The sequence below is a fragment of the Sesamum indicum genome, linkage group LG10 (genome assembly GCF_026168435.1).
Source record: "Sesamum indicum cultivar Baizhima isolate 11 linkage group LG10, ASM2616843v1, whole genome shotgun sequence".
NCBI lineage: Eukaryota > Viridiplantae > Streptophyta > Magnoliopsida > Lamiales > Pedaliaceae > Sesamum > Sesamum indicum.
In genome coordinates, this window is record NC_142666.1 from 14,610,688 (window position 1) to 14,625,741 (window position 15,054).

At 34.1% G+C, this 15,054-nt stretch overlaps 2 protein-coding genes across 2 annotated transcripts; one reads left to right on the plus strand and one right to left on the minus strand.

The window, feature by feature from the left end:
* The first annotated feature begins 232 nt into the window (after positions 1-232).
* Positions 233-2,330, plus strand: LOC105172149 (protein JINGUBANG). The gene has a single exon (XM_011093493.3). It carries the CDS (start codon positions 446-448, stop codon positions 1,637-1,639), a length of 1,194 nt encoding a protein of 397 aa, XP_011091795.1. The 5' UTR covers positions 233-445; the 3' UTR covers positions 1,640-2,330.
* Positions 2,331-2,557: 227 nt separating this feature from the next.
* UBP24 (ubiquitin-specific protease 24) lies at positions 2,558-9,910 on the minus strand. Its single transcript, XM_088885946.1, has 7 exons — positions 9,514-9,910; positions 7,870-8,508; positions 7,573-7,760; positions 7,008-7,252; positions 5,094-5,239; positions 3,837-4,013; positions 2,558-3,068 (listed from the first exon to the last, which is right to left on the minus strand). Exons 1-7 carry the CDS (start codon positions 9,529-9,531, stop codon positions 2,880-2,882), a joined length of 1,602 nt encoding a protein of 533 aa, XP_088742072.1. The 5' UTR covers positions 9,532-9,910; the 3' UTR covers positions 2,558-2,879.
* Positions 9,911-15,054: the final 5,144 nt, after the last annotated feature.

Sequence of the window (15,054 nt, forward strand, 5' to 3'; positions counted from 1 at the left end):
GTTTTTTTTAATATCTGTAAATTTAATAAATTTTGACTAACAGATGGACTTATTTGTTAAACGAAAACAAACATCAAAGATGCTAAATATAATTTTCAACTATAAAAATTTATATAGAATTACGCCAAACCTGATAGGAGGTGAGGGTAATTATCGCTAACAAGAAATCCAATACTTGTGATAAAAGATCTCTCTTTTGAGTTTGGTAGTTTTTTTCTTTGTCAAAGTAGCCGTTACACCTTCCCCCCTTCCAACCCCTTCACAATAATTCATTAATCTCAACCCCAAGAAATCCGTGATTTCTACCTTCTTCTTGCAGGAGCCTTTTTTCAGTCTTCCTTCTGCAAATTTCTTCAGCCGTCTCTTCCTACCACTTCATATATATTACTCACATTCACCCTCTCTTTTTCCACATTTCTGGCAGAAAAGGCATCACCTCATAATCATGTTTCGTTCAATCAGCCCTCCTGTTCAAGATTCCACTTTCTCAAGCCCTTTGTTTTGTTCAAGCTCACCAAGCAGCAGTGGGGGAAGCGGCAGTGATTCAGATGAGAGCCCGGAATCTTCTTCCAGATATAAGGAGCATCAAGATCTCAATTTGATCAAGGTTTCAAGAATGCCCATTTCAGGTTCCCAATCCTACAAATCGTTGGCGGTTCTTTCAGGCCATGTTGGTTCAGTTTCTTCCTTGGCACTCTGTGGAGAGTTCATCTTGAGTGCTTCACAGGGCAGGGACATCATTGTGTGGCAGCAGCCTGATTTGAGGCAGTTCACCAAGTTTGGGCAAGGGGATGGTTCTGTGAAGGCCCTTATCTCTGCTGGAAACAAGGTTTTCACAGCCCATCAAGACAGCAGGATTAGAGTGTGGAAGGTCTCAAGAAGCTCTGAAAATGTGTTCAGGCTTGTTGACACTCTTCCCACTAGAAAGGACTATTTGGGGAAGTTCATGAAGCAAAGCAATTACGTTCAGACCAGGCGGCATCACAAGTGTTTGTGGATAGAACACGCTGACAGCATTTCTTGCTTGGCGGTCTCTAACGGGCTAATATACTCTGGTTCTTGGGATAAGACACTTAAAGTGTGGAGAATGTCTGATTTCAAGTGTTTGGAATCCATTAAGGCACACGATGACGCCATAAATGGGCTGGTGGCGAGCAATGGGATTGTGTATTCATCCTCTGCCGATGGAAAGATCAAGGCATGGGGGAAGAATGGCAAGAACAGCATGCATTCTCTTAAGGGGATTTTAGAGGGGCATAAGGACATTTCATTGAATTCTGTGGTGGTAACTGAGGATGGTAGATTAGTTTATGGAGGGGGTTCGGATGGTTTCGTGGTCGGATGGTTGGCAAATAAGGATTTGAATAGTTGGAAGGCAGTTATTGAGGTGAAAGCGCATGAATCATCGGTATTGTGTATGTGCCTAATGGGGGAGTTCTTGTGCAGTGGATCAGCAGATAGAAGCATTTGTATATGGAAGAGGGAGATCAATGGAGGGCTGTTTAGGCATATGGTTATCAAAGGGCATGAAGGGCCTGTCAAGTGCTTGCAGGCTTCACAAGTAAAAGTAGGGGGTGGCTTAATGCTATATAGTGGAAGTCTTGATAAAACTATCAGAGTTTGGTGGATTCCCAATTAATCTGCTGATGGATATGATAAATCTTCAGTGCAAGTGACACACAGAGAATTTGAACACTTTCTTGAATCAAGATGTTATTAGATGATGCAGTTAATTGCATTTTATCTCCCAATAAAAACACTAATAGGCGCAAAGTCCACCTGAACAAAGAAAAGGGCACTGCAACCTCCTGACTTTCAGAAAGTACTTCTCAAAAGTTTAGAGGTCACGTTGCCCTTATTTTTGTTCAAAGACGGTTTTTGTCTATTAGTATTTTGGTAGAGGAGTCTGTTGCAATTAACCTAGATTATGCAGCTTTCAAACAATTATGGTTGATGGTTGTCATGTCTGTAAATGTCTTGACATGATTGAGAGGTTCTTTTAAGGATTTACAGAAGAGGAAGAGGAAGAGGAAGAGCTGAAGCAAGGCAAGGCTTCATTTTTCCAGAGTTTGCATCAAGAGTTTGTGTTTTGTTAATTCAAACATAGGTTTTCTTTTTTTTGTGTGTGTGGAAATTTCTGGGAATTTCTTAGGATAGTTTGAAATGGTGGTTGTTTCCTTTTGCGTAGGTCATCCAATTCATTAATATCGACTTCAAAGTGTATATTATGTCAATTAGTTGTTGGGATTGGATGAAAAAATTTCTGTGATTTAGACGGACAGAAACCGTTCATCTTTTATGCGCATACATTATAAATGACATTTCTCATTTGTTAGATGTGTATAATATAATATCATAAAAGAAAATTATTGATGTAATTATTTCTAATCCGCAATTCAGCCTTGTTGGTTCAGGTATCCCAAGCATTAATCTTCAGGCACAGGATTGATGATTGGAATCACCATAGCAATCACAACAAAAACTGATTATCCCTTTCTAGTGTATACTTCTGTATATTTGTGTGCTTGTCCAGTTGTCTAGCACACACTGCTCAAAATTTATGCATGCCGAAGAATCAAATTAACTATATTGTCTTCTAAAAGTTACAAAATAACTCTGCTCTCTACACGACAACGTTCAAACTCATCACATACAGCAACAACAACAAAACTTTTTTCCCCATCAAATGGAAGCATGGAACATAATAACATTAATCTCCACTAAAGACGAACAAAACTTTCTTACATCTGTCTGTAGCAGCTGGAAGCGCTCAGCAGCATTTCTCAGAAGCAACCGTTGGCAACACTATCAAGGCTCTACAACGACGAAAGCTGAAGTAGCTCCTAAATAAATAGTCAGAGTTAGAGCTGCCGTTGCTTCTATACTTGTTTGTAGAAGAGAACGTAAGCCTGGTCGTGTAACACTTTGCTTGTGTTGATGGCAGTAACAGATGCATCATCGAACCGCAACCACTGGCCGTTCAGGTAACGGACATCAGCAGTGTAGTGCCCTTTTGATGCTTCCCTCCCATGATGTGTTACTGTGGAGACAAGTTCATACTTTCGGCCCTGCACATTTGAATAGAAGTTCTAATTCACAAATCGGCCTTCTCACATTTGGTTAAGGGTATTCATTAATAAAGACTGATTGCAAGAAAACAACAAAAAGTGCCATATATCACCTCTCCAACTCTAATGATTTACGGAAAATAGAATGTGGGAAATGGAAACAAGTGTAGGTCTCAAGCAAAAAGAACAGAAAGGCAGAGGGAGGTACACAACACTTGAACAGTAAAGTACTACATCAATTGTTGGATCTCACCTTTTTTTGTCTAACCAACCCTGCTTAATGTATGGATCAACATACAAATCTATGAAGGGCGTCTATGGTGGTCATCATATAGAACCAGTGAATAATTTTTCAAGAAGCTTCCTGACAGGGAAAAACTTGTGGATGAAAGAGACAAGTTTGATGTTTATCAAGTTTCATTCTTAATATCATATTCCATTTGTCTCAACATAATTTGCAATTTAATTTCGATATTCTAATGCCCTTATCCTGCACAGACAAAAGCCTACAGCTCAAAAAGAGATTCACACTGTTAACAATTGATTATTACACTTCGAATAGAACTAGGCCCCAATGAGCAAAGAGCACGATGATTTTCAATTGCAAGCAAAGAGATCATCATTTCATACACAATTGATTACTAGACCAAAACATATTCCATATTCAAGATTTGATCTCATCTCACATAAGTTATCTTATCGCAACTGAATAGTCACAACTATTGATACACATCAAAGAAGCAAAAGTGGAAAATGAAGAGAAAATACCTCTACAGAAGAGGAAACAAGCAGGTCACGGCTTAACACCAGTTCAAGAGGGAAGCGCACACCCTTATGCAATTTGGTGCTTCCATGGGTTCCATAGCTGAAACGCATCAGATGCAAGATCATTATTTTTGGAAGTGCTTGTATGTTGATAGATTTTCTGGCAGACACAACTCCAGCCTGAAATTCAATGAGACAATGTCACTGTTAGAGCCTGCCAATTTTGACCTACATTAGCGCCAAAGCATGATCTATTACCCATATATAACCGAAAATCAGCCCTTTATTAATAAAAAGTTGCCAAGAAAATTGCTGCGGTGAATAAGTTAAAAGCTAAAAACTTAATACCACATCCCAATTTGAAAATTATTTCTAATTTTTATATACCATTACATGTACTTTTTTACTTTAATTTTATTTCTGTGAGGGCCAGTTTACAATTTTCTGAATCATCGAGGAACCACAGATAGCTTTTTTATTTACGTCACCATTTTTTTTTATCAGATTTGCTTCTTTGTGAGCAGACCATTATGCAGGACTTTACGGCCATCATCACACTGACTTATTCTTCTCATGTAACTACTATTGCATTGGTCATAGGGTCCACCCCCCAATATTTAATTTCCCCAGTATTTACTGCCTATAGTTACTCAAAGGTTCAGTTTGCCCTTTATTTCTAGTGATCTCTTGTCACACAGCTTTTCACTTTTTGGGGACTTGGAGAACAATTAAATTTCCAGTACTCACTTATCAGAACAAGAAATTAACACCATGGCTCATCTGATTTACTTTTATCTACCTAGTAATTTTAGCCAAGAACAAGCTCCCTGCTAAGCTTTTCCATGATTAAGTCTAAATATTGAAGGATGTCTATGCAAAGCATCAGGAAAGCTTCATTAGAGAAATTAACCACAACAGATAAACAATAACATAAGTTTATCAAAATCATTTTTAAGAAAAATGAAAAGAATTTTTGTGGGTCTCATACAGTCCTGGTCAACATAAAGTGAATGAACATAACATCAAACAGACATTAAAAAGGACACAGTATCAAACAATTAAAAAATCACAGTTTACTAATCCTTCAGTCCAGCATAATGTTTGATAGACATGGGAACTAAAAATATGACATGTTCTCATCAAGAACGCTTTGCTAGGCAAGTGCACAAGCACATATTGACAGCAAATTTCCTCAGCAGCAAGAAACATTATTGGCCTATCATCAATAATGATATGATATAGAAGTACGTGAAAACTTACCTTTCCTGCTGATGATGCCCGGTACTCATCAAGTGTTTCTGGGGCTGAAAACAAATGAAGGGCATCTTCAATAGTTCGAATAACTTCGTGAGAAATATCCAGATGGAGCAAAAGAAAAGGCTGAACCGTGGCAGAGGCTTTGTTCCCTGTCCATAACAAGTATGACAAAAATCTCAATCAATTCACGATAATAAGATCTATAAACTCCAGTTGTTTGTGAAAAAACATTCAAATCTAAGACCTATTCATCAAAAAGACAAACACCCGTTAGAAAAGAAATTTAGATCTCTCACTGAATTACTAATTTTGCACAGCCAACCCTTTACAGGTCAAAATGAAAATATAATTAATTAATCGACTCATGGAGTGCCAGCAAGAGCACTGGGGCCAGGCCTCTCATATTTGTATCTGACAAAACAATCCTAGGAGGAAAATTAGGTTTATCCAAACATTTTACCTGCCAACGACCCCCCACACCCAAGCAAACACTCTTAATCAATTACACATGACCTGGTGGAGGCCAACACACCTCAACAAAATAAAACAAAATACACCAGATATCATGAATAATTCACAAAACAAAGACTGTTCACATCCTCCTCATCCTTTTGAACATGTAACAATAAATACTAGCCACAAGACTCCTTTTTAGTAATTCTTATGTTATTACCGGATGGTATTGCTCAAACTGCGGAAACCAAGTATAAAACGGAAAAACCGAACAAAGAAAGACACGCTTTTGTGCAGGCCTTGGTTCAACAAACAATTCAAAGGAATATTTTTACAGCTTGTTCAGATCTGATTGAAAGGAGTCATAAGCCTAACAACTTACAAAGCTAGTCATAATTTTTCTTCTATATCCTACTTTCCTTTGCATAATTAAAAGATCACAATCTCATGCCACCTGTGAGCCACTCAGGGGACTGACAGTCCCATTCACTTACACATTTTCCAATCCTATTTGTGATGGAGTTTCCTGTTCTCTACAAAAATCCATATCCCAATTCCCAATGAGTGAGATTTGACAATCCTATTAACTCGAGATGTGACCCCTATAGATTGTTACATGGCTTGCTACCTCAATATCTGAACTAAATAGACTTAGTTTCCACAGTTGCATTATATATGCGTGCATCACTAAAACCACCAAGATCCAAAAGTAAAACAACAGACTAGAGGCCCTGATGCACGAATGACTTACCCTAATCTTCAAGAAATCATAACGATAAAAGTCGTTCTGAGTAGGTAGGCATCATATGACAGCTGTTAGGTGTTAGTACAAGAGTCTAGAAGGCTATGGTTCAGAGCCAAGACAAGAGGGTCACATCACTAAGACATAGCCAGTGCTAAAACCTCATTATGAGGTTCTTAGGTCATGTATTATATATCAACTTCATATATATATCACAATTGTGTTTGATTTTCTCTGTAACTGAGCCAGGTCATCATCTGGAAATTCCAGTAAGGAGTTTAGTTGTCAAAAGTGATCTTAACTGCATCAAAGAAACTTCAATCACATATTCTTGAATCTCAGCAGCGATTTAGAGGTTGTTAAGAGTGAAGGTGCTTCAACCAAGGGTGTGGCTTGCAGTGAGACTTGGTTTCCAGAAAGTAATATCAATAACAATGGAGACCAAAGGCGCTTCTAAATTTATAGGAAAAATAAGCAACATGCAGAAAAGCGTATAAGAAGACACAATCCATCATGCCTATCCAATGTGTCTAAACAATATGAGGTGCAAGGCATGATTAAGAAAAAAACTTAAGAGTTTAGGACAGAAGTACCTCTAAACACATTATTCGTTCAATATTAGACAATTTTTCAGTGCTATTGAGATATTCATGATTCAGATTCGCGATTAGAAAACAACATGAGTGCAGAAGGAGAGAGCTATCAATCACCAGATAACTTACCTCTTGCCTTCACAACACTTCGCAACTGTCCACCAAATATTGAACTGAGTTCTGAGGGAAGAAAAGTCTGTGTTCTCGTAACTGCAGATTTATTTTTTGGCCCAACTGTCTCCCACTCGTCATCTTCTGATGTAGAAACCAGAGATGAATTTCTCCCGTCGAAGTGGGACTGGCCTTCAAGCTTCAACAATTCATCATGCATTTGATCCATAATGAAACTCAAGAATTCTTGTGCATCCTCTTGTCTGTGAAGGACAGTAATAAATGTGATTACTTCACTTTTAAAAGAAACAAAAGTAGAAAAGCGCCATTTTTCTATGAGTGACGGACAAAGACCATATGCGACCTAAAATAGCAATCAACATGCCATTTCAACAACAATTTCATAGTGATAGATACACCTACAATTGATTCCTCTGAGCCCTATGAGAAATTAGTGCAGCTACATGCTATTTATGAGAATATAATGAACTGCAATATGGAATTTTCCAAGCCAACTTCTTGGCAAACATTTCATCAGGCCATATCTGAAAAGAAACAAAAATGAGGAGTTAGAAGAACAGACCTAGGCCTGCCCGAAATGCTACTGGATACATCAGGAGTAAATTTTCTCAATACCCCTTCAAACATGGTAGGACTGAAAGGCCTCCCAATTTCAAGTACCGTGACATCTTTCTTCTTTACACTGGTTCCACTGACCATATCAAATTCACCAATGAACTCAGCAAATGCAGCTAATGTAGGATAGCCAACCTAAAGAGATTTACATATGATCTTCTTAATGATTCAGTGTGGAAACAATGTACTGGTAATGCTATGTTACAAAAAAAGAAAAAAAAGGCGAACGGGTAAAACAGCAAACCTTCGGAATGTTACGGTTTTTTAGTCCCTGTAAAAGCCGAACAAATGGAGAACAAGACAAAAGAGCCTGCAATGTTGCATTGAGGAAACACAAATTTCCGGAATTGATCAAGCCTCGAGGTAATATCTCACGAGTATCTAAAACAGGGACATCTGTCTTCAGGCGAGCCTCCTTATGATGTGCTTCAACTGTAGGATTATTGATGCCACCATTCAAGTTTATGCTTTCATGATCCGGCAATTCTGAGATAGACTTTCCATCTGTCTCGCTGTCAATATCGGACACATGTAGTGCACGAAAGTTGATCCCATCAGTTATTTCATGGTCTCCATGATGAGAATGATTGGAATTATGAAGTTTTCCATTTTCTGGCACACTGGGCAAGAGTTCAGTAGCTGATTTGGCACATAAATCCTTATTGTCTTTCTGGATGGCAGAGGGGTGCATATTTCCAGGTCCATTAGGAACAGCAACCAGTGTGTCAGATATGCTGCTAAAACTACCAAACGTCAATACCTGTCCGAGGTTGGAGGAATTCACTTGCAATTCCTTCCTTCCGCCAGGTTTTTGGGCATTCACAGGTGTCTGATTCAGCCAAGAACGGGTTTCATCCTCGCTGAATGACCCAAAAAGCAAGACCTACAGATTAGTGAAAGTAACACTTTCAGCACTTGCCAGATTATTACGTGCATCAGCAACCAAAAGCATATAGTCTAAGGACCCTAGACGTGAAACAAAGAAAAAAACAAAAACAAAAGAAGAAAATACAGAACAGATACTGTGAACATGGAGTCAACTTATACAAGCCCATTTATAGAGTATAAACAACAGTTTTTAACTAGGTTCAATTATTTACGTCATACCATTCTGTATTAAACTGATCAATATTTTCTATATGATCCAACGTAATTAAGATAGTATATATTGTCAGATATGACAATGATTTTAATTGTCATTCTAACAGGATCCACACCTAAGTTCGCAAAGGAGCTCTTATAGCTATTTTCCTAATAAATTAAAATTTATATACCATAATTTCTTCAGATTAAACACCAAACCTTCACAGAATGTCCACTCCATATAGATGAATGAGCCACCTCCCATTATAAGCCCTCAAATCAAGCATTAGATTTATAATACTGGAGTAGCAAATCCCCAATTCAAAACCAAAACTTGTGAGATATAGTTATAAGTTCCTGGTAATTGCAACCTTAATAGGATGAAAAAAAGAGGTATACACAGCATAACCCAAGTAGGTCAGATAAATCTCCAGAGAGTTGAGTTAAGACTAGTCCATCTATGGTCGCTTCCATCTTCCTTATCAGAAGGAAAACCATACCGTATCTCTTCTATAATATCTTCATACCAAAACATTCTAAACCCATAAGTCAAAAATGCATCTTCTAAATCAAAAAACCAAGAACCTAAGCCAGAGAAGATAGACCCACATAATTCACACAACCCCTTCCAAAAACCAATAATGAAATAGGAAAACCATCAAAAGAAGTAGCTTTATCAATCTCCACCCGACCCATATCAAACAACTCAAACTTATAACAAGCATGGAGAAAATAGTAAAACAAATTCCCTCCATAACTCAACAAGTTAACTAAAAGGAACAAGAAAACTGAACAGTATACAGACCTTTGAAGGGTCACCCATAGCGGAAACCAGTTAATTTAAGAACGACTTGTCGAAAATTAAGAATAAAACTTCTGGTATATGAAATAAAGAAGAAAAGGTATGGGATATCTGTTGGAAAAGATTAAGGCTTGATGAGGAAACTTATTTTCAGAGTTAACACAGGTGATAGAGAAGATTGAAGAAGACATGTGAGAGAAACAGAACATTTAACACAAGTTTGCCCCTCAGGAAGAAGCATCGACCGATTATATACTGCAATTGAATCCGAGCGATTGAAGGGTTGATGGGATTTGGGATCCTTTTCCCTTTGCTCTTGCTCTCTATGTAGTTTAGGTTTAGGTTTTTCACAGCAGAGGGGTGGTTGTGCTGTGATTTTGTGTTTGTGTGTGTGTGTTTTCTCAAATAAAATAATAAAATAAAATTATATATATATATAAGAAATAAATAAAAAGAATCTTCTATTCTTTTTCTTTTTTCCCCTTTGGGTGATAATTGAAAAGAATCTTGAAATTAATTTATGTTAATATAAAAACAAAAGGTTTTTCATTCGCAATCAATAGTTCGTGACATCGCGACATTAATATTTTTTTTATGTCGATAATATCATAATACCCTTAAATTAATTTTTTTAATGAGATGTGGTGCACTGACTTTTATATTTTATTCTTTAATTATGATATATTTAAAATAGAAACATTAATTAGCATATGCACGCAGTGACGACGATTACAACGGTTAGTTATAAAAAATAAAAGAGTTGAATTCTAATTTTAAAATTTTAATTTTGTATATTAAAAATAAATGTTTAATATATCACTTTTCTAATAATATGAATAAATATTAGTAGCGGTGGCACAATCGATAATGAACACGTGTAGTTTTTTTAAATGATTTATATTATTTTTAAATATATTTTTAAAAAATCTCTAATAAAATAAAAAAGTATGGTTAGGAAATATAAAAATAAATGAAATAATATAAGTATTGAGTATGTAAATAAGAAAAAAAGATATATGTAATGAAGAAAATAAATAATTATTGAGATATAATTGAGATAAAAATATAATGATGAGATAGAAAAAAATATATAGAGATAATTTGGTTTGCATAGATGCTCTTTATACCTAAGAGTATATTTAAATTAGATAATTTTCTAAATAAATCGTGAAATATTTATAATTATATTAAATTTCAATTTCGTTTTCAAGTTAATATATATATATATATATTTGTATTTTTTTTCCTAATGTTATTTTTAGATTGACGGATTTGAAGTGAAGGACTTCAAATCCGTAGTAATAAATTTGTCAAACTTGTTTGGATAAATTAATGTCCTGAAAGATTTCAGATACTTAAACTTTTATTTTTACTTTATATTTTTGTGGCGTTGTGATCGATTCCAAATGTATGTTAGTATGTAATTATTTGAAATCTTTAATTCAAATCAAATTCTTTCATCCAAAAGCAACATTAGGCTTCGTTTGGTTGGATGAATTAGATTTGGATTGAAAGATTTGGAATTATGATTTCAAATCTTTAATAATAAATCCTTTAAATTTGTTTCAACAAGTCTAAATATAAAGACTTTCAAATTCTTCAATTCTAATTTTGAACTATATTTTGTTGAACGTTGAAATATTTTTAAAATTAAGCCATTCGAAATCATTTTTCCAAATCATTCTCTTAAAAAAAGTTCAAGGGTTTCAAATTATTTGAAACATAAAATTATCCAAAAAAAGATACTAGATTGATGGATAAATCAAATATTGCCGTGTATGTAATTGAAGTACTCAAGGCAATATCAATCTTTTCTGAGATAGTACTTGTTCATAGGCAGAGTCCTGGTCACAGGGTGGTAGGGCTATCCCCTTCAGCGGGGCTTGCTCATGGGGTGAGTCTTGGTGACGGTGTGAAGGGGTCACCCCATGAGGTGGTGAATGTTCACGGGGTAGGAGTCGGCCTGCTTCATTCTCGGGTGTTTCATGGGCAATGTGCATCCTCTGAACATCGCGAGTTCGAGATTTGGTCTGCATTGTCGATGTCAGGGTAAGGTTTTTTCATAGATAACGCTAATGATGTGGATATGAGTTGTATAAGGGATTAAAAGAAAAAATTATCATCGACGTACAATTGTTTCTCAAGTCTTGCATTGGTAAAGAGAGGAATTTTTTGGAGAGAGTGCGCCATGAGTTGTCAAATCACGAACAGTGAACCCCTTTTACACTACAAGAAAATATGATATTAGTGACAAACTAACAAGTAATAATTTTAAAATTATCATTAATAACATATATTAAGTGGCAACAATTTTTGTTTTGTCATTATATAATTATTAGGGACAAAAAATGTATATAAAGTTGCCACTAAATACAATTAGTGACACATCTATAGTGATAACTTAGTGACAACATAAAATAGTTACAACTATTACTTATTGTCACTAAATTGTCACTATACACGAATCACTAATTGTATTTAATGACAACTTTTGTGTGTATTTTTTTGTCATTAATTCATGTTAATAACAATTTTTATAAAATAATAGTAATTATTAAAATAATGAAATTTCTTACTGTGAAAATAAACAATCTTGTCACTAAAAACATATAATTATAATAGCGCAAATTGCGCAAATTATAATAGCGCAAATTGCACTTCACCCCCTCAAAATATGGAGTTTTTGTATTAAGTCTCCTAAAACCACAAAAAGAGAATTAATATGCCCCTTAAAACATCAAAATTTTATGGTTGCCCCAAAATTTGACTTTCAAGTTAATACTAGGGATAGTTACACTTTTCTTCCCTAAACTTGGACATAATTACATATAGATCCCCTGTAGCTTAAAAAATTATATCTAGTATTCCTGAATTTGCTTTCGTTTAACAAATAAGTCCCTATGTTAGTCAAATTCATCGAATTTATTGATATTAACAAAAAAAATCGAATAAAACTCTATATTTATCCCCCATTGATCTATTAGTGATTTATTACAGGTCAAATAAATACTTTTATAACCAAGTCAATCATCCTTATACGTCTTCATACGTAATGCGTGTGAGGGGATATATTTTCACTGATATAAGGGTAGTTTGGTCGAAAAAAATTTGTTTGAGTTGCAATAAATCAGTAATGAGTCAATTGAGGACAAAAATAATTTTTCATTCACTTTTATTTTTAATATCAACAAATTTAGTTAATTTTCGACTAGCGGAGGGATCTATTTGCTATATAGAAGCAAACATTAGGAGTACTAGATGTAATTCTTCAAATTATAGAGATTTTATGTATAATTAACATTAAATCTCATGACAGAAGAATGTAATTATCCGTTAATATTATATATATTTTATGTTTCGAGGATATCTCATTTTCTAAATTACAGAGCGTTTAACACACAAGTGGAGAACAATTATAAGACGTAAAATGCTAATAAATGCAAAAGGTACGGTCAGTAATTCTCTAAAATACAATTAAATAATTACATATATTCCCTTTATTGGAGCAAATGTAATGATATGATATATTGTTCTATCAGCTATGCGTCACAAATGGTTTAAAAAAATACAGAGAAATAAAATAAATTTACCAATAATTGAATCATGTAATTAAACATGTATGCCACAAACATTAGGGTTAATTATATGTAGACCCCCTCTAAAAGTACGAAATGATTCTTTCTCCCAAAAAGACTTTAAAATTACACTTACACCTATTAAAAAAATATCTATTTATACCTGACCCCCTTCCATTAGGTTTTAGATGAAAAATACTGATGTTGGCAAAATGAAATTATATATATTTTCAATTTTTTTAATTATTTAATATTTTTTTTTTACTTATAAGGGATAAATGCAATATATATATGGGCGAGGCTAACATCATTATATTTTTCCCCTTAAAAATACAAAATCATTACACGGGAGTATTAAATAAGGGGTAAAAATTAAAAATTTATGCGATTATTATGCTAACATCAGCAATTCTCGTCCAACCTTGAGGAAAGAAACACATGTATAATCAGTGAATTTTCAAAGGGGGTGTAAGTGTAAATCTAAAATTTTTCTTTGGAGGAAACTGAAATTTTGTATTTTTAAAGGAAGTCTACATGTAATTAACCCTAAATATTATCAATACACCCTATAGAACATTACTAGCACCGCTTGTTTATACTATATGGCAAGATCGAAACATGAGGAGGTTTCGGAGTTCAACACGGTGATCTCCTAGCATACTCGAACAAGTTAGACAACGACTGTTTGTGTTACGAATGTAGCTGTATATTGACTATGAAAAATAGCCTGTTACTAGCTTGATGTACTAAAATGGAGCTATTCTTGACCAAGTTGTAACGCTATTTCTTTTTTAAATAAAATTTATCTTAAAAAAATAAAAAAATTGCAATGTGTTGCAGTGAAGTATAATTGTCCAATTCTTATTATCATAGACAATAACATTTCAAATTCTTATGATTCAGTTTTAGGAAGAATTATAACGAGCTTTCTCGAGATTTGATATATATAATTATAAATATTTTTTAATTGTTTAAAAAATTATAAGTATTCCTAATGTTTGATGAAATTATGTAATATCTAGATGGAGGTTTGCAATTGTCATTTTGTCCTTACTGTATTTTTTTCTCAAAAAAATCAAAAAATTATAAAAAAGTAAAACTAGGTGGATGAAAATATTTTAAAAATTATAAAAAAATTATCCACTTATAGTTCATATTCCACAAGACCATTTTGGTTAGTTCACTACAAAAGATGGAAACTTAATGAAGACCAACAGATTGAGTTAATTGTTAGACGATCGCTAAAATCAAGAAAGTACTGATAATTTTTCAAACAATGAGTGGATATTTGTAACTATGTCAAATTTAAGGGGTACTCGTTGCAGTTCGCTCTAGTTTTTACCAAGAAAGGTTCTTTATTACTTTTTCTAATGTACTAAAACAATTATTTTATAAACAAGTGGAAATAATTCTTTTTGAAAATTCTATTTTAAAGTGAATTAGAGTTAATAGTATTAAATATATGACAACTATAATGTTGCATTGTTACTTTTGATACTAATAACATAACAACTTATGAGATTTGAAAGTTTATAATACCAAAATTTAAAAAAAGAACTTTTACACTAAGAATTTATTTGGTTGGGAGCAAAATATAGATATATAAGAGAAATAAAAGTAAAAGTGGACGTACAATAATACATTTAATGAAAGTAAAAATAGATGTATAAGAAAAATGAACGTAAAGTCCCAAAGTCTAGAAAATAAGATTGTGTTCTGGAGAAACATAAATTGTATATCAAATTAACATAAAAATCAAATTTTACTACACTATTATCATTTGGGGGTAATGTAAAACAAATATTAATTTTCAGGGGCATAGTTTGTTTTAGTGTTTTTAGGGGCTTTAGTCCGAAAACTTAATATTTTGAGGGGGTGACGTGCAATTTTCATATATATATATATATATAAATGGATAATTACACTGCCCACCTTGAGGTTTGGTGTAACTATATGAATATCCTATGTG